This window comes from Anomaloglossus baeobatrachus, chromosome 2 (assembly GCF_048569485.1).
Source record: "Anomaloglossus baeobatrachus isolate aAnoBae1 chromosome 2, aAnoBae1.hap1, whole genome shotgun sequence".
NCBI lineage: Eukaryota > Metazoa > Chordata > Amphibia > Anura > Aromobatidae > Anomaloglossus > Anomaloglossus baeobatrachus.
This window is the reverse complement of record NC_134354.1, coordinates 42,043,187-42,070,847: the sequence shown is the minus strand read 5'-3', so window position 1 is coordinate 42,070,847 and position 27,661 is coordinate 42,043,187. Positions and strand designations below refer to the sequence as shown.

Below are 27,661 nucleotides of genomic sequence, written 5' to 3'. Positions count from 1 at the left end.
CTAGCGACAGTCCAACTGGTCTTCGCCAAGGTCAGGGCAGCAGTAGTCACAGTCCTGCACTCTCAGGGTCACTCTGTGGTCCCGTATTTAGACGATCTACTTGTCAAGGCACTCTCTTAGGAAACATGCCAACACTGCCCGAACGTTGCGCTGGAGACTCTCTAGAGTTTTGGGTGGATCATCAACTTTTTAAAGTCAGATCCGACCCCGACCCTATCGATAACATATCTAGGCATAGAGTTTCTTACTCTCTCAGCGATAGTGAAGCTGCCGCTAGACAAACAGCATTCACTACGGGCTGCAAGCTCTTCTTTAAGAACCAGTCGCACACATTGAGACGCCTCATGCACTTCCTACGTAAGATGGTAGCAATGGAGGCAGTTCCTTTCGCGCAGTTTTACTGCGTCCACTACAAGGGACATTCTCCGCCAATGGGACGAGGAGTCGACGTCCCTCAACAGAGTCGTCGTTCTTTCTCAGGCGGCCAAGGAATCTCTACGGTGGTGGCTTCTTCTCACCTCTTGGTCAAAAAGAAGGTCCTTCCTATCCCCGTCCTGGGCGATAGTTACGACAGACGCGAGTCTATCAGGGTGGGGAGCAGTTTTTCTCCACTACAGCGCTCAGGGTACGTGGACTCAGCAAGAGTCCACTCTTCAGATCAATGTTCTTGAACACAGAGCAGTGTATCTTGCCCTACAATCCTTCCAACAGCGGCTGGAAAGCAAGCATATCCGACGTCAGTCGGACAGCTCCACAGCGGTGGCATACATCAACCACCAAGGAAGAACGCGCAACCGGCAAGCCTTCCAGGAAGTCCGGCAGGTTCTGATGTGGGTGGAAGACACGGCATCCACCATATCCACAATTCACATCCCAAGTGTGGAAACTAGGAAGCTGACTTCCTAAGTCGCTGAGGTGTGGCCGAAAGAGTATGGTCTCCTCACCCGGACGGGTTTCAGGAGATCTGGCGCCGCTGACAGAGGCCGGACGTCGATCTAATGGCGTCACGGCACAACAACAATGTGCCAGCTTCATGGCACGGTTTCACAATCATCGAGCTCTGGCGGCAAACGCCTTAGTTCAGCATTGGTCGCAGTTCCAGCTACCTTAGGTGCCACCTCTGGCATTGTTGCCCAGAGTACTGCGCTAGATCAAGACCGACTGCGGCCGCGCCATCCTCGTCGCTACAAATTGGCCGAGGATGTTGTGGTACTCGGTTCTGTGGTGCCTCACGGTAGGCTAACCGGGGGCACTACCAGACCAATCAGACTGGCTGTCTCAAGGGCCATTCTTCCATTTGAATTCTACGGCCCTCAACCGGATGGTGTGGCATTGAGTCCTGGAACCTAGTGTCGTCAGGATTACCTCAGGACGTGGTTGCCACCATGAGACAGGCTAGCATACCAACGTCCGCCAAGATTGACCACAGGACGTGGAAGATGTTCTTATCTCGGTGCTCGGCGCAGGGTGTTTCTCCCTGGCCGGTTGCATCGTCTATGTTTCCTTCCTTCCTGCAATCTAGGTAGGAAAATGGGTTGTCGCTCAGTTCCCTTTAGGGACAAGTCTCAGCGCTATCTGTATTTTTTCAGAAACGACGACTTCCTCAGGTACGCACGTTCCTACGGGGAGTTTGTCTTCTCAGCACTCCGTACAAGCGGCCGTTAGAGCCCTGAGATCTGAACAAGGTTCTAATTGCTCTCCAGATGCCGCCTTTCGAGCCTTTGAAGGATGTCTCCCTTCCCGTTTTTCACGGGAAGTGGCCTTCTAGTAACGGTCTCGTCTCTTAGGAGAGTTTCCGAGCTAGCAACGCTCTCATACAAACTCCCTTCCTGGTCCTTCACCAGGACAGGGTAGTTCTGCGTCCGGTTCCGGAATTTCTCCCTAAGGTGGTATCCCATTTTCATATCAATCAGGATATCACCTCACCTTCTTTGTGTCCTCGTCCAGTCCATCAATTTCAGAAAGATTTGCATCTGTTGGTTCTGGTGAGAGCACTCAGGTTCTACTTCCCGCATGGCGCTCCTGCGCCACCCGGATGCACTCTTTGTCCTTGTCGCTGGTCGGCGTAAACAGTCGCAAGCTTCCAGATCCACCCTTGCTTGGGGGCTCGAGGAACCAATTCTTGAAACCTACAGTTCTACTGGGCTTCTGGTTCTCTCAAGGCCGAAGGCCCATTCTACCAGAGCCGTGGGTGCATCCTGGGCATTACGGCACCAGGCTACGGCTCAGCAGGTGTGTCAGGCACCCACCTGGTCGAGTCTACTTACTTTTACCAAGCATTATCAGATGCATACCTACGCTTCGGCAGACGCCAGCCTAGGTAGATAAGTCATTCAGGCGGCGGTTGGCCACCTGTAGGAGAGGGCCGTTTGACGGCCCTATCATGAGGTATTCTTTTACCCACCCAGGGATTGCTTTTGGACATCCCAATTGTCTGGGTCTCCCAATGGAGCGACAAAGAAGAAGGGAATTTTGTTTACTTACCGTAAATTCCTTTTCTTCTAGCTCCAATTGGGAGACCCAGCACCCGCCCTGTTTTCTCGGGGTTTTTCTGTCTTTTCGGGTACACATGTTGTTCATGTGGTATGGTTCAGTTCTCCGATGTTTCCTCGGATTGAATTGGTCTTTAAACCAGTTATTGGCTTTCCTCCTTCTTGCTTTGGCACTAAAACTGGTGAGCCAGTGATCCCACTGGGGGTGTATAGCCAGAAGGGGAGGGGCCTTACACTTTTAAGTGTAATACTTTGTGTGGCCTCCAGAGGCAATAGCTATACACCCAATTGTCTGGGTCTCCCAATTGGAGCTAGAAGAAAAGGAATTTACGGTAAGTAAACAAAATTCCCTTCATCCGGCCTAGTGCAACAATGTCTATTTGCCCCGCTGCAATGATGACATTACACTAGACTGGCTAATCAAAAGAGCCATCTGGCATGTCCAAGGCGGCTTTTAGGGCTTCCAAATCCAGCGGCCACAGAATGCTGACCTGTGAATAGATTCATCTATCTCTCATTTTCTTTATCGTTCCTATGGGAGACCCAGGCAATGGGTGTATAGCTTCTGCCTCCGGAGGACACACAAAGTACTACACTCAAAAAAGTGTAGCTCCTCCCTCTGAGCTTATACACCCCCTGGAGAACCAGATCTAGCCAGTTTATCACTTTGTGTTCAGGAGGCATACATCCACACATGCATTCTCATCTGATTTTTGATTTTTGGAAAGAGTTTGAAGAAAAGCGGGTCCAAGTGGACTCCCGGCATGTCCCTTCTCACCCCACTGTGTCGGCGGTGTTGTTAAGGTTGATTCCAAGGCTGAAGCCTTACATGCCGCGCTCCTTCACCATCCCTCCTGGGCTCTGGCTTGAAGTGGGAGCCAGCACGGTTCTCCATGCTTGGCAGGAAACCGGTCTCCATCCGCAGCCCTTCAGGATCCTGCTGGACCGGAGCACTCATCCCCAGGGACTTGGAACCCTGCGTCTCAGCAAGCTAAGTACCTGAGACGTTTATATATTGGGGGTCCCTGTACTTTATTGTTGTGGGAGAGTGTGCTGATTGTGTTTTATGACATTTCCGGCGGGTTCTCTGGCTGTCGCCTGAGAACCGCGCCGATGGTGCCTGCTCGCCGGCCGCATCGCTCAAATTTAGGCCCCGGCTTCGCCGGAGGCCTAGTTTCAGTGTCTCTGCCCTCGCATGTCATTCATGCAGAGGGACAGGCTCTGCTCCGCCCGGCGGCCGTTCTGCACAGGGGAGGGACACTCCTCACTGCAGTGTATGTCCCCTCCCCTGTAGGTCTCTATGGCCCTCCAGATCCCGCTCCTTAAGCAAGTCCCGCCCCCTCTCTTCGCTCCGGCAGCCATTTTCTCGGCGCTGGTCTGCAGCATCCCTGCTGAGGTGCTTGGGGTCCGGGCTTCGGGATCTGGAGGGCACACAACACCGCTCCAGCGGTCTGGTAAGCCAGAACCTCTGGTTGTGGACCTCTGTATATACTCTCTGGGGGTCATTCTCTGGCAGAGCCCCCACTCCAGCAGCATGTCTCACACGAGGAGCAAGGCTCCAAAGCTGTATTCAATATGCACTGCATGTAAGTTCCTACTGCCTGAACCGAGCACCTATCCACATTGTGATGCCTGCTCTAACCTGACTGTGCCTCAGCCTGGAGTCGCACCCCCAGTGGTCTGTCAAGCTGCTCCTGCTCCTGTGGCTGAAACCCCGGCTTGGGTAGAATCCTTTTCTAGGTCTATCTCCCAGTCCTTTGCTGAGTCCATGGGACTTCTGTCCAAGACTTTGCTGAATATGCATCAGCCCCCTTCACAGGGTGCCTCTGCTGCTAGGGGTCTCTCAGGACCGGAGCTCACAGAGGATTCATCATCAGGGCCCAGACCCCGTCCTTCTAAGAAGAGGCACAGGGTTCCCTCTCCTTCCTCGTCCCGCGGCTCTGATTCAGGAGCTGACTCACAGGACGAGGAGGATGCCTTTACTGGGGGCTCGGAGGCTAACTCCATGTGCCCCATTGATCTGTCCGAAAGTGACTCTGATGTTAGTGATTTGATTGCGTCCATTAATTCTGTACTGGATCTCAATCCGCCAGTATCAGAGGAGCAACCCTCTCTGGCAGAAAAGCACCAGTTTATCTCGCCTAAAAGGGCAAAGAGTGTATTCTTTAACCACTCCAGTTTTCAGGCCGCTGTGACCAAGCCCAGAGCCTGTCCTGACAAACTCTTCCCAAAGCGTGGTTCTGATGACCGGTTTCCCTTTCCACCTGAGGTGGTCAAGGAGTGGGCTCAGTTCCCAAAGGTAGACCCCCCGGTGTCTAGGCTCTCAGCCCGGACCGTTGTGTCGGTGGCTGACGGCACCTCCCTTAAGGATTCCACTGACCGCCAGATTGACCTTCTGGCCAAATCCGTATATGAAGCGGCGGGGGCCTCGTTTTCCCCGACTTTTGCAGCAGTGTGGGCTCTCAATGCCATCTCTGCTTCTCTGGAGGGGATGCATTCCCTCGCCAGGGAATCTATGCCCGAAATGGTTGCCTTAACTTCCCAAGCTTCAGCTTTTTCATCCTATGCCATGTCTGCCATGCTGGAGGCTTCTCACCGCACTGCGGTGGCTTCGGCTAATTCCCTCGCTATCCGCAGGATCTTGTGGCTTCGAGAGTGGAAGGCAGATGCTTCTTCAAAGAAGTACCTTGCTGGGCTCCCTTTTGCTGGGTCCCGGCTGTTCGGAGAACAGCTGGATGAAATTATTAAGGAAGCTACTGGCGGGAAGAGTACTTCCATGCCACAAACCAAAGCCAGGAAACCTGCCCAGGGTAGGAATCAGTCGAGGTTTCGCTCCTTTCGTTCCTCCAACTGGTCGTCCTCTAAGCCCTCGGCCTCATCCACTAACTCAGCCAAGGATCAGAAATCCAACTGGCGCCCAAAAGCGCGTCTGCAGAAGACCGCAGGAGGTGCTGCCACTAAGGCAGCCTCCTCGTGACTATCTGCCCGCTCCAGCAACGTCCTTAGTCGGTGGCAGGCTCTCCCACTTTGGCGACGCTTGGTTTCAACACGTCTCCGATCAGTGGGTGAGAGATATCATCTCCCACAGCTACAGGATAGAATTCTCTTCCAGCCCGCCAAACAGATTTTTTCTGTCAACTCCCCCCTGCTCCAAGGCCGCCGCCTTCTCACAGGCCGTGGCATCCTTGCAGGCCAACGGAGTAATTGTACCGGTTCCCGCCCGGGAACGGTTCAGAGGTTTCTACTCAAATCTCTTCCTAGTTCCCAAAAAGGACAGTACATTCCGGCCCATCCTGGATCTCAAGCTTCTCAACAAGCATGTTCAGGTGCGGCACTTTCGCATGGAGTCTCTGCGATCAGTCATTGCCTCAATGACCCAAGGGGATTTCCTGGCGTCCATCGACATCAGAGATGCCTATCTACATGTGCCAATTGCAGTTTCACACCAGCGTTGGCTACGTTTTGCAATCGGAGAAGATCATTTCCAATTTGTGGCTCTCCCCTTCGGGTTGGTCACAGCCCCTCGGGTATTCACCAAGATCATGGCAGCAGTGATTGTGGTTCTGCACCTACAGGGGTTGGCAGCGATTCCTTACCTGGACGACCTTCTAGTCAAGGCTTCATCCAGCGCAGACTGTCAGCGGAGTGTCTCGCTCACTCTCGCCACTCTAGCCCAATTCGGGTGGCTGGTCAATCTGCCCAAATCCACTCTGACTCCGACCCAGAGTCTCACGTACCTAGGGATGCAGTTCGAGACTTTGCCGGCACTTGTGAAGTTGTCCTTAGTCAAACAGCAGTCCCTCCAACTGGCAGTGCGCTCTCTGCTGAGGCCCCGCCGTTATACCCTCAGGCGTCTGATGCAGGTGCTGGGTCAAATGGTGGCGTCAATGGAAGCTGTCCCCTTTGCCCAGTTCCATCTGCGCCCCCTGCAGCTGGACATTCTCTGCTGTTGGGACAAGCGGCCTTCCTCCTTACACAGGTTAGTGGCTCTGTCGCCACAGACCAGGAGCTCTCTTCAGTGGTGGCTTCGGCCCCTCTGTCTGTCCCAGGGGCGCTCCTTCCTGGCCCCGTCCTGGGTGATCCTCACCACGGATGCCAGTCTATCCGGCTGTGGAGCGGTATGTCTCCACCACACTCCGTCCGAGTCAGCCCTTTCAATCAATGTGCTGGAGATCAGAGCCGTGCTTCTAGCTCTCCTAGCTTTTCACCACCTGTTGGCGGGCAGACACATTAGAGTCTAGTAAGACAACGCGGCAGCGGTTGCTTACATCAATCACTAAGGCGGGACACACAGCCGCCTGGCAATGTTGGAGGTACAACGCATCCTTCAATGGGTGGAGGACTCAGGGTCCACCATATCCGCAGTCCACATCCCAGGCGTGGAAAACTGGGAGGCAGATTATCTCAGCCGTCAAACCGTGGACGGTGGCGAGTGGTCCCTGCACCCGGCAGTGTTTCAGTCAATCTGCCGCAAATGGGGCACTCCGGACGTGGACCTAATGGCATCCCGTCACAACAACAAAGTTCCTGTTTACGTGGCTCGCTCCCACGATCCTCAGGCATTCGCCGCGGACGCTCTGGTTCAAGACTGGTCCCAGTTTCGTCTGTCCTACGTGTTTCCCCCTCTAGCTCTCTTGCTCAGAGTCCTGCGCAAGATCAGAATGGAGGGCCGTCGAGTCATCCTCATTGCACCGGACTGGCCCAGGAGAGCTTGGTATCCAGACCTGCTCCATCTGTCCGTAGAGATGCCGTGGCATCTCCCGGAGCGTCCAGACCTACTCTCGCAAGGTCCGTTTTTCCGCCCGAATTCTGCGGCTCTCAAATTGACGGCGTGGCTCTTGAGTCCTGGATTTTGACGGCTTCTGGTATTCCTCCTGAAGTCATCTCCACTATGACTCGGGCACGTAAGTCTTCCTCCGCTAAGATCTATCACAGGACTTGGAAAATTTTCCTGTCCTGGTGTCGCTCTACCGACCATCCTCCTTGGCCTTTCTCCTTGCTGACCCTTCTGTCTTTTCTACAGTCCGGTCTGCAGCTAGGACTGTCCCTCAACTCTCTCAAGGGACAAGTCTCAGCTCTGTCTATTCTGTTCCAGCGGCGTCTCGCTCGGCTGGCTCAGGTCCGCACCTTCATGCAGGGCGCGTCTCACATCATTCCGCCTTACCGGCGGCCCTTGGATCCCTGGGACCTTAATTTGGTTCTCACGGTTTTGCAGAAACCCCCCTTTGAGCCTCTTAGGGAAGTTTCCTTGTATAGTCTTTCACAGAAAGTGGCCTTTCTGGTGGCCATAACGTCCCTCAGGAGAGTCTCTGATTTGGCTGCGCTCTCTTCGGAGTCACCTTTTTTGGTGGTTCTCCGTCCGACTCCGGACTTTCTTCCTAAGGTGGTCTCTCCCTTCCACCTTAACCAGGACATTACCCTACCTTCCTTTTTGTCCGGCTCCTGTTCATCGCTTTGAAAAAGCGCTGCATTCTCTGGATCTGGTGCGTGCTCTCCGGATCTATGTGTCTCGCACCGCTGCACTTAGGCGGTGCACTTCTTTTTGTGCTAACCACAGGTCGGCGCAAGGGTCTCTCTGCTTCTAAGCCGACCTTAGCCCGTTGGATTAGATCGACCATTTCGTACGCCTACCAGAGTACTCAGGTGCCTCCCCCGCCGGGGATCAAGGCACATTCGACCAGAGCTGTCGGTGCCTCTTGGGCTTTTAGGCACCAGGCTACGGCTCAACAAGTCTGTCAGGCTGCCACTTGGACTAGCCTGCATACCTTTTCGAAGCACTACCAAGTGCATGATCATGCTTCGGCAGATTCGAGTTTGGGCAGACGCATCCTTCAGGCGGCTGTCGCCCATTTGTGAAGTAAGGTTCTGCCTACTTCTTAGTTTATTCTGTTAATTTCCCACCCAGGGACTGCTTTGGAACGTCCCATGGTCTGGGTCTCCCAAAGGAACGATAAAGAAAAAGAGAATTTTGTTTACTTACCGTAAATTCTTTTTCTTATAGTTCCGTATTGGGAGACCCAGCACCCTCCCTGTTGCCTGTTGGCAATTTTCTTGTTCCGCGTGTTATCACCGGCTGTTGTTGTGGACAGAGTCTCCGGTTGTTCCGGCTCTTGCTCTGTTCTACTTGTGGGTGGCTATTCTCCTTCAGCTTTTGCACTAAACTGGCTGGGTCTGCTCACCAGGGGGTGTATAAGCTCAGAGGGAGGAGCTACACTTTTAAGTGTAGTACTTTGTGTCTCCTCCGGAGGCAGAAGCTAAACACCCATGGTCTGGGTCTCCCAATACGGAACTATAAGAAAAAGAATTTACGGTAAGTAAACAAAATTCTCTTTTTTTTTAAAGCTTTCCTTTTCTGTGTGTGTAAAAAAAAAAAAAAAAAAAAAAAAAAAAAATATTTTGCTGCCAGGTTTCCTTTTAGTCCAGTTTATTAAACCAATTATCCTATATTCTCTTAAGGGGAATCTGTCACCTCATTTGACCCATCTAATCTATTAATATAGGCATACAGCTTATAGAATGCTGAATATTTATTTAATCTTAAAGGAATCTGTCTGATATCGATCAAGATGGGAAGTTGACGGCTGAAGAGTTTATCTTGGCTATGCACTTAATAGACCTCGCTATGTCCGGCCAGCCGCTGCCGCCTGTCCTCCCTCCGGATTACATCCCTCCATCTTTTAGGTGAGGAGCACATACGACATTCTGGTGTAGTCACAATTATAATACAAGGAGTATTTCTTAGATTTTTGCTTTTCTTTATCATATATGCATTCTTGCACTTTTTGGTCTGTATAAAAAAAAAAAATTTGAGCAAAAAATGAGTGATGCAAAGGTTATTCTGCCCCTTATTATACTAAGCAGTAGGGATCACCACTGGGAAATGGATAGATGGGGAGAGAGAGATGCAGCAATCACACACGGTTTTCCATTCTTAGTTGTGTCTGTTTTTTTTGTTTTTTTGTTTTTTTTTTATTACAGCGAATAAAAAAGATGCAACTCTTAACTTTTTACCCCCTACTTCACCGCGTACATTTTTATGCCAGCCTTTCAGCTTTAATCATCGGTAGTGAGAAGCGAACTCTCCTATCCGGGATCGGCAGAACTAATTGGACTTTAAGAAAAAGAAAAAAAGTCTCCGGCCCAGAATTAATCAGATATCTGTCTGGATGCCGGTCCCCATTAGAAGTCTGTGGGGACCAGAATCCAGTTCTTAAGTGGTGGTAGAAGGGATAGGGGGATTAGAGCAAGTGCATTATACTTGCAAGTCTCCGACACGGCTGTAACTGCTTCCATGCCGTTCATTCTTCTTCCGGTGCCTCTCATTATTACTCATCCATATTCACTGCTTCCCCCACCCAGCAGCAGTCCTGGCGTCTTATTGTTTGCGGTCACAAGCGCCCCCAGCCTGTGTAACCACGTGTCTTACTGCTTGTGATCACAGACACTGTCTGTCTGTGTTTCACTGTCGTGGCTTGGTGTAAAAATAAATAAAAAAAATTGCTTTAGGCTCCCCCTATATTATGATACCCAGCACAATAAAGCGTACCGCTACAGGCTGCAGCCCCCAGCTGTGTGCTTGTCTTGGCAGTGTATCAAAATAAGTGGAACCGCGTGCAGCTTTTTTTTTTATTTAAATAAACAATTTTAAAAAGCAGCGTGCGGTCCCCCAATTTTGTTACTCAGCCATGATAAAGCCCGACAGCTGGGTGCTGGTATTCTGAGGCTCGGTGCCTTTTTGAGTTCCCAAGCTCACCACTGCTCTCTTTGTATTTCAGACTGTATGAAACTGTCGATTTAGCCTCTCCTAACATTACTGCTATCTCTCTGATGGATTTCTTCTTTTTTTTTCAGCCAAGGGATGATCATTTTTATCTTCCATTGACAGCTTTTTTGACCATGTTGTAGGCTCACAGCAACAGCTTCCAGATGTAAATGCCACACCTGGAATCGGCTCCAGACCTTTTACCTGTTTAATTGATTATGTAGTAAGGAAAAGCTCATGCAGCCCATTAAAGAGCTTCTACTTCTGGTCCCTTGAAAAAGATGCAGCACAGTAGGAAAATGTTAACTGCCTTCAGCTCGATCTCCAGCCATTGTGACTTGATGGATGAACACTCTGTAGGAAGATTGATCTTGTGCAGCATAAATGGGTTCACCAGGGTCTTCTCTGCCTAGATGGGTCCACCAGGGTCTTTTCTGCCTAGATGGGTCCACCAGGGTCTTTTCTGCCTAGATGGGTCCACCAGGGTCTTTTCTGCCTAGATGGGTCCACCAGGGTCTTTTCTGCCTAGATGGGTCCACCAGGGTCTTTTCTGCCTAGATGGGTCCACCAGGGTCTTTTCTGCCTAGATGGGTCCACCAGGGTCTTTTCTGCCTAGATGGGTCCACCAGGGTCTTTTCTGCCTAGATGGGTCCACCAGGGTCTTTTCTGCCTAGATGGGTCCACCAGGGTCTTTTCTGCCTAGATGGGTCCACCAGGGTCTTTTCTGCCTAGATGGGTCCACCAGGGTCTTCTCCGCCTAGATGGGTCCACCAGGGTCTTCTCCGCCTAGATGGGTCCACCAGGGTCTTCTCCGCCTAGATGGGCCCACCAGGGTCTTCTCCGCCTAGATGGGCCCACCAGGGTCTTCTCCGCCTAGATGGGCCCACCAGGGTCTTCTCCGCCTAGATGGGCCCACCAGGGTCTTCTCCGCCTAGATGGGCCCACCAGGGTCTTCTCCGCCTAGATGGGCCCACCAGGGTCTTCTCCGCCTAGATGGGCCCACCAGGGTCTTCTCCGCCTAGATGGGCCCACCAGGGTCTTCTCCGCCTAGATGGGCCCACCAGGGTCTTCTCCGCCTAGATGGGCCCACCAGGGTCTTCTCCGCCTAGATGGGCCCACCAGGGTCTTCTCCGCCTAGATGGGCCCACCAGGGTCTTCTCCGCCTAGATGGGCCCACCAGGGTCTTCTCCGCCTAGATGGGCCCACCAGGGTCTTCTCCGCCTAGATGGGCCCACCAGGGTCTTCTCCGCCTAGATGGGCCCACCAGGGTCTTCTCCGCCTAGATGGGCCCACCAGGGTCTTCTCCGCCTAGATGGGCCCACCAGGGTCTTCTCCGCCTAGATGGGCCCACCAGGGTCTTCTCCGCCTAGATGGGCCCTGGTTGCTGCTCTTCCTCCTTCACCTTGTTGCTTCCATTATTCCGACCATGATGTCCTTCTCCATTGATTGCTTTCTAAGTATGAAGAGTCTAAAGTAGGCAAGTTGTAGCTTGGTGATCCTTGCCTCCTGTGATGTGTCTGGCTTGATTTGTTCCAAAACTGATTAAGTCGGCAGAGGCATCATGATGGGGCATTGTTCTAGAAATCTTTAGGTCCTGGCATCATATAGCTGTTCAGCCTATTATGAAGTGTCGCCTCCATCATGGTGGCAGTAATCCCTTAACGGCAATGGCTTTTTTTTCAGCAGTAAATTTCCCCTGCCTTCTCAGTCATGGTGTGAGGTCCAGATGATGACTTGATCTCCAAATTCCTCAGATCTGTCACATTGACATCTGTGGAATCAATGGCGGTCTCACCGATCAATATAGAAGACCACGAATCTGCTGCGGATGGCCCTGTGGTGCAAATATTACAGGACGTCTTCAGAGATCTTGTGGACTCCACGGGTCAGAGCAATATTATGACATATAGGGACATAAACAGTATACGATGATACGCCTGGTCAACATAACTATCTATAAACCACCTCTGTGCCTTTATTAACCAGGAATTGTACTGACTGAGTTGTTCTGTTTTTGGGTGGGGTATTTTGTAGAAGAGTTCGTTCTGGCAGCGGCATATCTATAATGAGCTCGGTGTCTGTAGATCAACGTTTACCTGAAGAACCAGCAGAGGAAGAACCACAGCCGGTTGACAAAAAGCTACCAGGTGAGGTGTATATATGGAGAATTATTCTAAGAGCACGTTCTTAGCCCTGGATCTTGATGGAGTTGTCCATGTTGGTGACCTATCGTTAGCGGCCATAGCCTGAAATATCAGCACAAATGGAGATATTAGGATTAATGGAGGCTGTCTTGTAATTATTTTCCCATTGCCTAAATTCTCCAACTAGACTATCGTGCCTATTTGCACTCATGTCTCTGTTTCCAGCTGTCCGAGTTTAGGAGGGCAGAACAATGAAAAATCATGAAATGAATGCCCATTATAGGGCGGGGTGAAGGTTCTGCCCTGATCACTAGCAGAGTATGTTGCCTATATACTTATTTCCAGTACCAATGACTGCACTTTTGTATTCTCTCCCAGTGACTTTTGAAGATAAAAAGAGGGAGAACTTTGAACGTGGGAACCTAGAATTGGAGAAGAGGCGGCAGGCCCTGCTGGAGCAGCAGCGGAAGGAGCAGGAGAGACTGGCCCAGCTGGAAAGGGCTGAACAGGAGAGAAAGGAGCGGGAGCGACAGGAGCAGGAGAGAAAGCGCCAACAAGAGCTAGAGAAGCAGATAGAAAAGCAACGAGAGCTAGAAAGACAACGAGAAGAGGAACGGAGGAAAGAAATAGAACGGAGAGAGGTGAGAGATCAAAGATTATAAAAGGGTAACCCTATAAGAAGGTGGTTGGATCCTTTTTGCGTCAACGGGCTATGTCCTGCGTAATAGCCACACATTACAAGATACGTTTACTGTGAAAGGGCCAATACTGGGTGCCAGGTACAATTGAAGCTTTGTAGTTGAAAATAATGTCCTCTGGGGGTACCACAGGGATCTGTGCTAGGACCGATTTTTTTTTTTTTTTTAATCTCTTTATTAATGACCTTGTGGATGGGATTGATAGTAAAGTGTCAGTCTTTGCTGACGACACCAAACTATGTAGAATATTAAAAACAGACCTTGATAGTACAATATTACAAAACGATCTGGATAAGATGTCAGAATGGGCAGATACTTGGCAAATAAGACTTAATGTTGATAAATGTAAAGTAATGCATCTAGGACGGAGTAATTCTATAACTGCGTATACATTATGTGGAAGTAAACTCGGGACTACAGAACAAGAGAAGGACTTGGGTATTCCCATTTAAATAAGCTGAGCAGCAGTTCTCAATGTCAGGCAGCAGCTGCTAAAGCAAGCAAGATTTTAAGGTGTATAAAAAGAGAGCTTAGATCCCGTGATCCCAACGTATTGTTACCCCTCTATAAATCACTTGTAAGGCAACTTCTGGAATATGGGGTCCAGTTTTGGGCTCCACATTTTAAAAAGGACATTCAGAAATTAGTCAGTTCAAAGTTGGCAACTAGATTACTACAAGGAATGGAGGCCGCACATATGATGAGCGGTGGAAAAGAAGGATTTTTGTGTACTCACCATAAAATCTTTCTCTGAGTCTTCATTGGGGGACACAGGACCATGGGTGTATGCTGCTGTGACTACGAGGCTGATACTAAGTAGACATAAAAAAGAGTTGGCTCCTCCCCTAGCAGTGTACACCCTGAGCCGGAGGCGGATCTATGCCAGTTTAGTGTACAAGCAGTAGTAGGAGAAACCTGAACAACCCCAAGTAATCAAGGTAATACCAAGAAAATACGTGTGAGGAAACACAGTGACTTATATAGACCTCTAGATAAATATTATATTATATAGATATATACACACACACATAGATATAAAAACCTATACAAGCCGGGTGCGAATAAACACTGTCCTGTAAAGAACCGGGATAGACCGGCAAACTAGGACAACCCAATATCCAAACAGGGTGGGTGCTGTGTCCCCCAATGAAGACTCAGAGAAAGAGATTTTACGGTGAGTACACAAAAATCCTTCTTTCTCGATCATTTCATTGGGGGACACAGGACCATGGGACGTCCAAAAGCAGTCCCTGGGTGGGTAAAGAATCAATCACACAGATCCAGAAAAACAATCTGTAAGAATGCTCTGTTCAAATGTGCACCGTCCTTTTCATAAGTGCGTGACAGCCGCCTGCCACACCCTTCTCCCAAAACAGGCCTCAGGTGACGTCTGGGTGTACACCTTGTAAAACCTGGCGAAGGTATAAAGGTTGGACCACGTGGCGGCTTTGCAGACTGTTCGGCTGGCGCCCGGCGTCTGATTGCCCAAGACGCCCCAACTGCGCGGGTGGAATGGGCTTTTACTCTGTTCGATGAGACTTGACTCAAATCCTATAGGCCTCTGATATGGCCGATTTGATCCATCTTGCAATGGTAGTCATGGATGCCAGCATGCCCATCTTGTGACCAGTAGGCAGGAGGAACATGCTGTCTGAATCACGGAAAAGCGCAGTTCTCGAGACGCAGGATTGAGGCCCCCTGGTTCTAGCGGGGAACGAACTGGCTGGACGAAACATCTTGACTTATGGCCGAGATGGTCGGAAAAAGACCGACGGAGCCCACACCTGCCGCTTGAAAGGTGCCAGCGAGAGACTCGGCTGTAAACCTGACTGTAGGCAGGCCAGAAACACCGGGAGCAACAAAGTCAGCGGAGATAAATTGACATTGACCTCGCACCACTGAAGGAAGGCCTTCCAAGTGCGGTAGTGAATCTTTGAAGACGAAGGCTTCCGAATCCCGACCAAAGACTGCACCACCCCTGGAGCAAAGACTGCCTGGGCTAGCAACCAGGATTCAAGAGCCATACCGTCAAATTGAGAAGCCCTGAAATTTGATGGAAGAGAGGACCCTGAGACAGCAGGTCCGGACGATCTGGGAGCCGGCATGTGCGTCCGCGATGAGCTGCGTGAGATCTGCGAACCACACTCGACTGGGCCATTCTGGGCAATGAAAATCACTGGAATGCCCCCTGCCTTGATTTTCTTGAGAGCTCATGGGATCAGTGGCAGCGGTGGGAAGATGAATGGAAGTCTGAACTGATTCCACAGAATGCTGAGGTAGTCGGCTGCCCAATTCTCCACGTCGGGGAAATGTACTGCGGAAAACCTGGAGTGGTGAGACGCTGTCCACTGTATGATCTTTTCCACCTCTCTCCTCGCCATGGCGTTCCTTGTGCCGACCAGGTGATTGATGTATGCCACTGCAGTGACGTTGACCGACCAGATCCTGATCGGCCATCCCTGTATGAAGCGCAGAAAACTTCTGTAGTGTTCGGAGAACAGCTCTGATGTCTAAAAAACGTTCATAGGGAGACGGCTCTCTTGGGGAGACAACCGACCATGAGCCGTGTGATGGTGGAAACACCGCTCCCCAGCTTCGAAGACTGGCATCTGTGGTGACTGTGCCAGTGCTCCGGCAGCAAGACCTTCTTCTGGAAGGATCTAGACCTCTGGTCCCCCATAGAACCGAGTAGCGGGTTCCCGGAGGCAAATGGATCCGGCGAGCCAAGGAAAATATAGAATTGTCCCCCTCTGTTCAGCAGGGTGAACTGCAGGGGACGCAGGCAGAAGCGGGTAAGCGGAACGGCCTCTATTGTCGCCACCATCCGACCGAGGCCTCTCGTGTCAAAACGTATGGACACCGTCTTGGAATGAGGTCTCCTTGGAGGGACACAATCCTTTCCTGTGGGAGGGACACACGTCCTTGGGAAGTACCGAACTCTATGCCTAGGAAGGTAATCATACGGGCCGGGGTCAGAGAGGATGTCCTAAAAACTGTGAGCCAGCCGAGTCGGGACAGAGCCGATGGTGACCTGAACACTTAGAAGACAGTCGTCGAAAGAAAACCTCTTGATCAGCTCAGCACGTGGACCAGGTATGGAGTCATTAAAAATACCTCTGGGGTGTGGGATAAAACATGGCCGCCGCCATAACCCTTGTGAACACATATGATGGAGATGCAAGGCTGCAAGGTAGTAAACTGCTGATGAACTTCTGCTACTGTGAAGCGCAGGAATTTCCGGTGCTGTTGGGCAACCGGAAAGTGCGGGTATGCGTCCTTGATGACCAGCAAAGGGAGGAATTCTCCGAACTCCAAGGAGGCAATCACAGATCGGGACGAGTCCATGCGAATCTTCCGGGGTCTGACGTATCTGTTGAAAAACTTGACGAAAACAGGGCGCACAGTGCCCTCTTTCTTGGGGACGAAGAAAGGTTTGAGTAGATTCCCCCGAATCTGTCCGAAGTTGGAGCTGGTAAAAAACGACTTGGTGAAATTGATGAGAACTCTATCTTGTACCCAGAGTCTAGAAATTCTCTGACCCAGGCGTCCGTGATCAAAGGCAGCCCGACGTGTGGGAGAGAGACAGGCGCCCCTCCCTACCTGATCTGCGCAGGCGCGCGAAGACCACGAGTCATTTAGCGGGGTATCGCTGTGATCCGGATGTCTATCTGGATGACTGGCGAGGCCTAGAATGCCAGGAAGGTTGTGTTTCGAAGGACGGATTCTTCCTGCTCCTCTGCGGGGATCTGGTTCTCTTAGGGATACATTTTGGACTCCGCTGTGGAAGAGAGGTGCTCTTACCTCCTGTGGCCTCGGCGATAATCTGATCCAGCCTGACCTCAAACAGACGACCTCCTGCAAAGGGGAGGGCGGTAAGGGATTTCTTAGAAGCAGTGTCCGCGCTCCCGGCTCTGAGCCAGGAAGCCCGATGGATGGCCCCCGTGGTGCTAGCCGCTTGCACTACGCAGTCGGCTGCTGACAGAGATACATTGATCATGTACTCACCCGCTAGAGCAATCCGTGCTGCAATGTTGAGGAACTCAGGGTTGCTTGACCCAGAGCGAAGACCGCTGCGGGGAGTATCGGTCCCAGCCACCCTGGCCTCCGCGACCCAGACTGCGGCGAAAGCAGGGGGAGGGACCGCGCCCGCCACCTCAGGGCCGAACCTCTCTGTTTTCCGATCCCAATTCTCTCGGAGCGAGGCCCCCTTCTGTGATGACAGGCGGGAAAAAAGGGAGGGCGACCCCAGGCGGGCCTGCCCATTCCTTCCTTAGTACCTAAGGGAAGGGATAAAGTAAATCACTGGACTTACCATTGTTGAATAACTTATCCGGTTGTTGCCTGTGCCTGCATAGAATTTCAGCAATTTCTGAGAGGTCACAGAGTTGCCTGTGGGCCGCTAAACCCGTTTGAAGGGGACAAGCGAGCTCTGGGTGGCAACGGAGTCCGTCTGGAGGATCAGCTTTTGATTTACCGCTTCAACCAGATTATGCCCCATACGTCTGATGCCGGCCGTAGATCTGGATCCGGCAGCGGGGCTGCATCCGACTCTTTTCCTGAAAAGGTCGGACGGGCCCAGGGGCAGGAGGTACTCGGGCCCTGGAGGTGAGAGAGAGACCTCTGGGAGTAACTTGAGCGGGAACTCAGTGGGTCCGCTTCTGCACTCCAGTAGCTTGGTCTGGATCAGCCTGACTGCCGTCCTGAGCCGGTTGAACCATGGGGTATGGCCGGACGAGGGGGTGCCTGCAACGCCTGCGCGATGGTCAGAGACGCTCCTGAAAGAGAGTCTACCAACTGGGACAGAGGGGTCAAACACTCCGGGGGGGGGGGGCACCCTGGTGCCCGGGGCGTCCTGTACTGCCGCAGTAGCGACGGGGGTGCTGGTGGCGTCTGGGGCCAATTTGCGTGGGCTGTGGGTCAGGGACACAAGCTGAGCAGAAGGGTATAGCCTGGCCTTGGAGAATTAGGCATGGCTGTTCAGAAGACTCACACTAGTGACACTAGGGACGAGACAGGAGATAGGAGAAGAAAAGAAAACAAAGCATAAGACGCAGCTGGTCCTAAGTAGGAGCAGCACTCACCCACGTCCTGTGTCCTTCCCAGGTCAGCAGAGGTCTCAGAGCTGCGGGGACAGCATCGGGGGTAATCAGGGAGCTGCTGCTCACAAGCCTGTTACTGGCTGAGGAGGTGAGCTGAGCAGGAAAACAATTGTCCTTTTTTTTTTTTTTATTTTTATTGGAGAACATGCAGGGAGGCTGGCCGGCTTGTATCCAGGCAGAAGATGCAGGGGGCCTGCTGGAAAAAAGGGGGGCGGAGTGCTCCGGCCTGAGGTGGACCCAGACCAGGGAGGGAAGGCTGGAGGAGGCAGGGGGAGGGGCTGCGTTTGGGTGGGAAAAAACGGGGCGTTCCCTGCCCGCACAGCCATGCCAGGAGGTTGAGCGGTGGGCGGAGTCGGGGCGTGGCCGGGACGCAGGAGCGACTAGGCCGAGACCGGGGCCTAAATTTTTGCAGCTGCCCGGGGGAGAAGGTAGGAAAAAGTCGGTCCTACCTGAGTTCAGCGGCGCTGCTCCAGCGACGGTAGAAGTGCAGGCAGGGTGCTCTGCACATGCCTGTGTGCAGCGCACACCGGCTGGAAGCTCCATGGAAGCAGTGAGGAGAGGCAGGGAGGTGGAGGCAGATGAGGGATAGGAGCCCCCTCGCAGAAGAAGGCAGCGGTGCGGGCCCCATCAGATTCCAGACGCGCTGCGGAAGTCCAGTCCCTGCTGCATAGCCCTGTGCACCCTTTGGGGTAGTACCGCAGAGTGAATCAGGGGTGCCCATGAAGGTTCTGCCCCTCGTGCAAACCAGGGAGTGGTACCACTGGAATGGACGGGGGAGAGGGCCCGACATCTCAAGCCTCTGCGACCCTGGGGAGTGGTACCCACAGGGCTGCGAAAGGATGAGGGCTGAAGAGAAGAAGCCTGCAGTAAGAGAAAAAGACACAGGCATGAGAGCGACGAGCGGCGCCGAGAAAAAAACATAAAAATAGACAAAAAATCAAATGGCTGAGGGGGCCGAGCAGGCCCACATCAGCCTCCTACGACACTAAGCAAAAAACTGGCATAGATCCGCCTCCGGCTCGGGGTGTACACTGCTAGGGGAGGAGCTAACTTTTTTTTTTTTTATGTCTACTTAGTGTCAGACTTTTAGTCACAGCAGCATACACCCATGGTCCTGTGTCCCCCAATGAAACGATAGAGAAAGCTGGATTTGTTTAGCTTAGAAAAAAGATGTCTCAGAGGAGATCTCATTTATGTGTGGTCAATATAAAGGACTGGCACATGACTTTTATTCTTTCCAAAAACAATACTAAGGACCAGGGAGCATTCATTGCGAGTGGTAGAAAAGAGATTGCGGCAGCTAAACTGGAAAGGGTTCTTTATGGTTACAGCAGTCAAACTGTGGAATGCCTGCCGAAAAAAGGTAGTAATAACTGACACTATAACAGCTTGTAAAAAAGGGCTGGATGGTTTCCTCATTACACAACATTGTCAGTTATAAATGATTTAGTTATGAAATACATAATTGGTGGAGGAAGGGTGAACTAGATGGACCTAGGACTTTTTCCAACCTATGTAACTATACATTGAAGTGCTAGAGGTCTTCACTGCATTCACTACTGATTTCCATTGGTAAATCAATTTATTTTTATATTGATAGCATTTAATTTTTCGTTCCTCGTGGACTAGTTGATCCATGATTATCGGAGTGGGTACATAACTGGGGGGAGAGAGAAAACCGTTATATTGTTTGGCAAAATCAGTGGCTCGCAGTGTAATGGATGGGTAAAGATTTGTCTCTTCTGTTACAGTCTTGCTTTGCCAGTGATAAAGGGAACTTGGTATTTTGTTATCACCCTTGAACCCAATTGATTAGCTATCTCCTCACTGACTGGGGAAGTGTTGTCCTAGCGGGATGCAGGAACCTTTCTCTATATTAGCCTTGTCACACCTAGCTCTAGGTGTTTTTTCCCCTTTGTAGAAGCTTTGGTAACTGTGCGAGATACAGGAACTTTTCTTCATGTTACCACCCATCTTTGGAATGAAAGAGGATATGTGTCCTCTTATGATTAGGAGGGAGCAGTCACCTTCTGCTCCTTATCCAAATTGTTAAATCCATGACCCTGATGCTCACGACATCTGGAATATTCTGGAGATCTTGTGTCTAGATGTGCCGTAGACAAAGATATATTATAGGAAAGAGTGAGCTGTACACATTTGCTTCTTGGATGTTTTTGTGAATCTGTGGGTTCGCCAATAACCGTTTGAATGATGTGATTGTAATTCACGACTAGCAAAGGGGGTCAGACAAAAGAAACATGAATTAAATGGTTGCACAATATTACAAATGCTATTCAATGTGTCCACAGATAATCTGACGTATAGGTCTGTTTAACATTGAGTTCATTAAGTTTTGCACAAACATTCCCCTTGATACTACACAAAGAAAATGTATAATCACAAACTCCGCAAAAAGTCACCATAGTAAATTCAGTAAGCAAAAATCCCCAATTCAGAGCATGCATATAACACCCGAAAAAAAGGGATAGGGACCATAACAACAGTGTGAATATAAAATGCCAACATTTAAAATTTTAAAAAGTCCGCTACCTTAATATGTGGTCTGGTGGTCCTGTTTGCTGCATACCCCGACGTGCGTTTCACTAGTAAATCTTTTTCAGGGAGCGCTACTCTTTTCTTCAGCGCTCTATTGGGAGACCCAGACGATTGGGGTATAGCTACTGCCTCCGGAGGCCACACAAAGCACTACACTAAAAAGTGCAAGGCCCCTCCCCTTCTGGCTATACCCCCCCGTGGTATCACGGGTTCTCCAGTTTTCAAGCTTTGTGCGAAGGAGGTCAGACATCCATGCATAGCTCCACAGATTTTAGTCAGCAGTAGCTGCTGACTATTTCGGATGGAAGAAAAGAGGGCCCATATAGGGCCCCCAGCATGCTCCCTTCTCACCCCTGGATGGTGTTGTAAGGTTGAGGTACCTATTGCTGGTACGGAGGCTGGAGCCCACATGCTGCTTTCCTTCCACATCCCCCTGGGGGGCTCTGAGGAAGTGGGATCCTGCCGGCCTCAAAGCTCTGACGCCGGGCTCCATCCACAGACCCATTTGAACCTGCTGGATACGGAGCTGGAGTACCGTTCAGGGACATGGCCCTGCACCATTACAGGTACTCTGTGTCCCCGTACACACAGGCACAGCACACTCCAGACTTGCTGGGTGTGCTAGTGCGCCGGGGACAGTAAAGGGTTACAGTCACTGCAGCTTTGCTGAGTGACTTTGTGTATTGGGAACTACCGCGCCGGACGCTCCGGGAGCGGCGGCGCGGCTGGGACTTGTAGTTCGCCGGGGACTGGGCGCCGACCGCGCTTTTACGGCGGCGGCGCTTATAAATCCAGTCCCCGGCTTCTGCGGCCTAGTGCCGCTTCGTTCCCGCCCCCTCTCTGTCACTCAGGGAAGGGGACAGACGCTGAGCAATCAGCAGCGCCGAGGGCTGGAGCCTTATTTACATGCTCCAGCCCTCTCACTGCACACTGTCGGACGCCGGATTCCCGCTCTGACTTGGGGCACGCCCACGGCCCGCCCCTCCTCACACGAGCTGGGGAAGACGCCGGCAGCCATTACTGCAGTCCGAGCTCGGACTTTCGGCAACCAGGCAGGACGGTGGCGACCATACACCCGCTTATAGGCGGGCGGTAAGCGGCACACATAGTGCTGACCCCAATATATACTGCAGTGTGTACATGTGTATTTTAACTGCATAGGTCGCTATATGCCCGCTTGGAGAGCGACACATCAGCAGCAGGAAAGCAGGTGTGCTAAGGCACAGGCTTTCTAGGCTGCTTGTATTGCACGTACTGAAGTGTTCATTTGTGTTTATGCTTGTATGCTATACACTGCACTGTACAGTCGCTAGTCTTAGCTATATTCTCCTGGAATGGCTAGACTACAGCAGCAAAAAACCAAGGGTGCTGGGGCACAGGTTTTTTTCTATGCTGCTTGTATTGCATGGGCTGCAGTGTGCATTTGTACTTGTGCTTGTATGCTATACATTGCACTGTATGGTCATTCTTCTGGGCTATATTCCCCTAGATGACTAGTCTACAGCAGCAGAAGAGCAGAGGTGCCAGGGCACAGGCTTCTATGCTGCTTGTATTGCTTGTGCTGCAGTGTTCATTTGTACTTTATGCTTGTATGCTATACATTGCACTGTACGGTCACCAATCTTGGCTATATACTTCTAGATGGCTAGTCGGCAGCGGCAAAAAAGCAACACAGATTTTCAGTGCTGTTTTTACTACATGGGATGCTGTTCATGACACCGTCCCATTGTGTGCATGCTCCCCTGTAGCACTTCGTCTGCCGGGGTCTCTAGCACTTCGTCTGCCGGGGTCTCTACTAGTCGTGGCCAAAGAAACCACCTGTCATCCCTGTCCAAGGACAGGGACGGAGTTGCAGTTTCGACAGATATATTGTCATAAGATAGAGACTTGCAGTCCAGACAGGCCATGGGCAATCTTCCTGACCAACCTCATTTGGAACGGGGGGGTCCCAGGAGGACTCTCTGTATGATAAGGCAGCTCTCCAGGACTTTGATCCTGACATCGCTATCAATCCGGATACACCGGATGGTAACGCCATACGGAATGATCCTATAGCGTCCATCAATGGAAGGTTGGATCTTTCTCCCTCAGCTCCCCCAGTGGAGGAGTCAGCTTCACAGCAGGAGAAGTCCCTTTTCAGTATCTCAAACGGATATTGAGTATTTTTCTGGCCACGCTGACTTCAGAGAAGCAGTCCAGAAACACCACGCTTACCAGATAAGCGTCTTCTCCAAACGTTTTTAAGATACACGTTATCCCTTTTCCCCTGACGTGGTCAAGCGCTGGACCCAGGGTCCAAAGGTGGATTCTCCAATCTCCAGGCTTGCGTCTAGAGCCATAGTTGCACTGGAGATGGGGCTTCACTTAAAGATGCCATTCACAGACAGATGGACTCTGGTTGAAATCTGTCTAGGAGGCTATCGGCGTGTCGGTTGCTCCGGCATTCACAGCCGTATAGGCAACCTAACCTTTTCAGCTGTTCTTGCGCAGCTGGCCTTGAGCACATGTACATCTGTACCGCAGAGGCGTCCGTAACTCCGCAATGTCTGCACTGCGACTTACCCTATTAATGCTGTCCTAAAAGTACAGTCGAGGTTTCGGTCCTTCCCAAGCTCGGGCAGGTCCCAATTGTCCTCGTGCAAAAGGGCTACAAAACCTCAGACGGGCTCAGATTCCGGCCGGGCTCAATCACGCCCAAGGAAGGCAGCCGGAGGAACCGCTACCAAGGCGGTCTCCTCATGACTCTCAGCTCTCTCTCTCTCTCCGCATCCGCGGTTGATGGCAGACTCCCCCGCCTTTGGCGACATTTAGCTGCCACAGGTCACAGACCGGTGGGTGACGGACATTGTGCTCACGTGCACAGGACAGTGTTCTGTTCTCGTCCTCCGACTCCATTCTTCAGAACGGCCCCACCTCCCCACCGAGCAGATGCCCTGCTGCAGGCGGTGGACGCTCTAAGAGCAGAAGGAGTGGTGATCCCTGTCCCCCCTCAGGAACGAGGGCGAGGGTTTGTACTCCAATCTCTTTGTGGCTCCAAAAAAGGACGGCTCCTTCCGTCCTGTTCTGGACCTAAAACTGCTCAATAAGCATGCGAACGCCAGGCGGTTCCGGATGGAACCCTCCGATCCGTCATTACCTCAATGTCTCGAGGAGACTTCCTTGCCTCAACAGACATCAAAGATGCCTATCTCCACGTGCCAATTGCTACGGAGCACCAACGTTTTCTACGTTTTGTGATAGGAGACGACCATCTTCAGTTCGTAGCTCTGCCATTCGGTCTGGCGACAGCCCCACGGGTGTTCACCAAGGTCATGGCAGCAGTGGTAGCAGTCTTGCACTCTCAGGGACACCCGGTGATCCCTTACTTGGACGATCTGCTCGTCAAAGCACCCTCCCTCGAGGCATGACAACGCAGCCTGAATGTTACGCTGGAGACTCTCCAGACTTTCGGGTGGATCATCAATTTGGCAAGGTCAAATCGGTCACCGACTCAATCACTAACGTATCTTGGCATGGAGTTCACACTCTATCAGCGATAGTGAAGCTTCCGCTGAACAAGCAGCGTTCACTGCAAACAGAGGTGCAGTCTCTCCTTCAAGGCCAGTCGCACCCCTTAAGGCGCCTCATGCACTTCCTAGGGAAGATGGTGGCAGCCATGGAGGCAGTTCCCTTTGCGCAGTTTCATCTGCGCCAACTGCAAGGGGACATTCTCCGCCAATGGGACGGGCAGTCAACCTCCCTGGACAGGAAAGTCTCCCTTTCCCAGACGGCCAAGGACTCTCTGCAATGGTGGCTTATTCCCACCTCATTGTCACAGTGAAGATCCTTCCTACCCCCATCCTGGGCAGTGGTCACGACAGATACGAGTCTGTCAGGGTGGGGAGCAGTTTGTCTCCGCCACAGGGCTCAGGGGACGTGGACTCAGCAGGAGTCCACCCTTCAGATCCATGTTCTGGAAATCGGGGCAGGGTATCTTACCCTACTAGCTTTCCAGCAGTGGCTAGAAAGAGAGCAGATCCGAATCCAGTCGGACAACTCCACAGCGGTGGCATACATCAACCACCAAGGAGGGACGCGCAGTCGGCAAGCCTTCCAGGAAGTCCGGCGAATCCTCATGTGGGTGGAGGACACAGCATCCACCATATCCGCAGTTCACATCCCGGGCGTAGAAAACTGGGAAGCAGACTTCCTCAGTCGCCAGGGTATGGACGCAGGGGAATGGTCCCTTCACCCGGACGTGTTTCAGGAAATCTGTCGCCGCTGGGGGGTGCCGGACGTCGACCTAATGGCGTCTCGGCACAACAACAAGGTCCCGGCATTTATGGCACGATCGCGCGATCACAGAGCTCTGGCGGCAGACGCCTTAGTGCAAGATTGGTCGCAGTTCCGGCTCACATATGTGTTTCCACCTCTGGCACTCTTGCCCAGAGTACTGCGCAAAAAAAAAAAAAAATCAGATCCGATTGCAGCCGCGTCATACTCGTCGCCCCAGACTGGCCGAGGAGATCGTGGTACCCGGATCTGTGGCATCTCACGGTCGGCCGACCGTGGTCACTACCAGGCTGGCCAGACTTACTGTCCCAAGGGCCGTTTTTCCATCGGAATTCTGCGGCCCTGAACCTGACTGTGTGGCCATTGAGTCCTGGATCCTAGCGTCTTCAGGATTATCCCAAGGGGTCGTTGCCACCATGAAACAGGCTAGGAAGTCCACCTCTGCTAAGATCTACCACAGAACGTGGAAGATTTTCTTAACCTGGTGCTCGGCTCAGGGAGTGTCTCCCTGGCCATTTGCATTGCCTACTTTTCTTTCCTTCCTGCAATCGGGGTTAGAAAAGGGCTTGTCGCTCGGCTTCCTTAAGGGGGAAGTCTCGGCACTATCCGTGTTTTTTCAGAAGCGTCTAGCACGTCTTTCTAAGGTGCGCACGTTCCTACAGGGGGTCTGTCATATCGTACTTCCGTACAAGCGGCCGTTAGATCCATGGGATCTCAACAGGGTATTAGTTGCTCTCCAGAAGCCGCCTTTCGAGCCTCTGAAGGAAGTTTCCTTTCTCGCCTGTCACAGAAGGTGGCGTTTCTCGTTGCGATCACATCGCTTCGGCGAGTGTCTGAGCTGGCAGCTCTGTCATCCAAGGCTCCCTTCCTGGTGTTCCACCAGGACAAGGTAGTGCTGCGCCCCATTCCGGAGTTTCTCCCTAAGGTCGTATCCTCATTTCATCTTAATCAGGATATATCCTTGCCTTCATTTTGTCCTCATCCGGTTCACCGGTATGAAAAGGACTTACGTTTGTTAGATCTGGTGAGAGCACTCAGACTCTACATTTCCCGCACGGCGCCCATGCGCCGTTCCGATGCATTTTTTGTCCTTGTCGCTGGTCCGCGCAAGGGGTTGCAGGCTTCTAAAGCCACCCTGGCTCGATGGATCAAAGAACCAATTCTAGAGGCCTACCGTTCTGCGGGGCTTCCGGTTCCTTCAGGGCTAAAAGCCCACTCAACCAGAGCCGTGGGTGCGTCCTGGGCATTACGACACCAGGCTTCGGCTCAACAAGTGTACCAGGCAGCTACCTGGTCCAGTCTGCACACTTTCACCAAGCATTATCAGGTGCATACCTATGCTTCGGCGGATGCCAGCTTAGGTAGAAGAGTCCTGCAGGCGGCAGTGACACCCCCGTAGGGGAGGGCTGTTTTGCAGCCCTAACATGAGGTATTTCTTTACCCACCCAGGGACAGCTTTTGGACGTCCCAATCGTCTGGGTCTCCCAATAGAGCGCTGAAGAAGAAGGGAATTTTGTTACTTACCGTAAATTCCTTTTCTTCTAGCTCTTATTGGGAGACCCAGCACCCGCCCTGTTGTCCTTCGGGATGTTTTTGTTGTTTGCGGGTACACATGTTGTTCATGTTGAACGGTTTTTCAGTTCTCCGATGTTACTCGGAGTTAATTTGTTTAAACCAGTTATTGGCTTTCCTCCTTCTTGCTTTGGCACTAAAACTGGAGAACCCGTGATACCACGGGGGGGTATAGCCAGAAGGGGAGGGGCCTTGCACTTTTTAGTGTAGTGCTTTGTGTGGCCTCCGGAGGGCAGTAGCTATACACCCAATCGTCTGGGTCTCCCAATAAGAGCTAGAAGAAAAGGAATTTACGGTAAGTAACAAAATTCCCTTCTTTATTGACGGTCAGATCGTTAAACAAGCGAACAATTTCCATTTACATCTCAAATTCCTCAATTTTCGAAAGATGAATGAGAATTTTTTTTTGATTCCTAAACAATTTCATGCACGGTAAACAAACGTTTTTGAACATGTCAAGCCATTCACATTACACAATTATCATGAAGGATGGATGATTAAAGGGGTTTTCCGACCTTGGGGACTGCGAGTGAATCCTCACGCTGCATGCTGTCGGGATTTTCTGGCGCTGGCGGACATGTGGCTTGCATACGTGCAGTCACATGCCAACTAGAAGTGCACTGCCTTGCCCAATACAAGTAAATAGTGAGGCTGGATAAGTCTAGTTGGAATGTAGCTGGAAGTGTGCAAATCATACACTTGTAGTTATATGATTGTCCACTCATGCTATGGAGAATCCTGACAGCACGAACTGTGAAGATTCAAGAGTCGGCAGTCACAAAGTGGCTGCAAACTTGTCCCCCCCAAAACTGGAGAGCCCCTTTTAACGTTAGAATCCAAATGATTTTTTGCCAGTGTTGTATTCTTAAAGCATTTGTCTTCTTGTCAGGCTGCAAAGCGAGAACTAGAACGTCAGCGGCAACTAGAATGGGAGCGAAATCGACGCCAGGAGCTGCTAAATCAGAGAAATAGGGAACAAGAGGATATCGTGGTCCTGAAGGCAAAGAAGAAGACACTCGAGTTCGAGCTGGAAGCTTTAGTAAGTTCTTATTCCGTATTTGATATT

At 51.5% G+C, this 27,661-nt stretch overlaps 1 protein-coding gene across 2 annotated transcripts in view; it reads left to right on the top strand.

Moving 5' to 3' along the window:
• ITSN1 (intersectin 1) overlaps positions 1-27,661 on the top strand; it is a 287,902-nt gene that overhangs the window by 93,761 nt on the left and 166,480 nt on the right. For both annotated transcript variants that reach the window (XM_075335003.1, XM_075335004.1), the window contains exons 10-13: positions 9,036-9,173; positions 12,289-12,401; positions 12,777-13,039; positions 27,485-27,634. In XM_075335003.1, the coding sequence (XP_075191118.1) occupies positions 9,036-9,173; positions 12,289-12,401; positions 12,777-13,039; positions 27,485-27,634 (664 nt within the window). The remainder of the gene's footprint in view (positions 1-9,035; positions 9,174-12,288; positions 12,402-12,776; positions 13,040-27,484; positions 27,635-27,661) is intronic.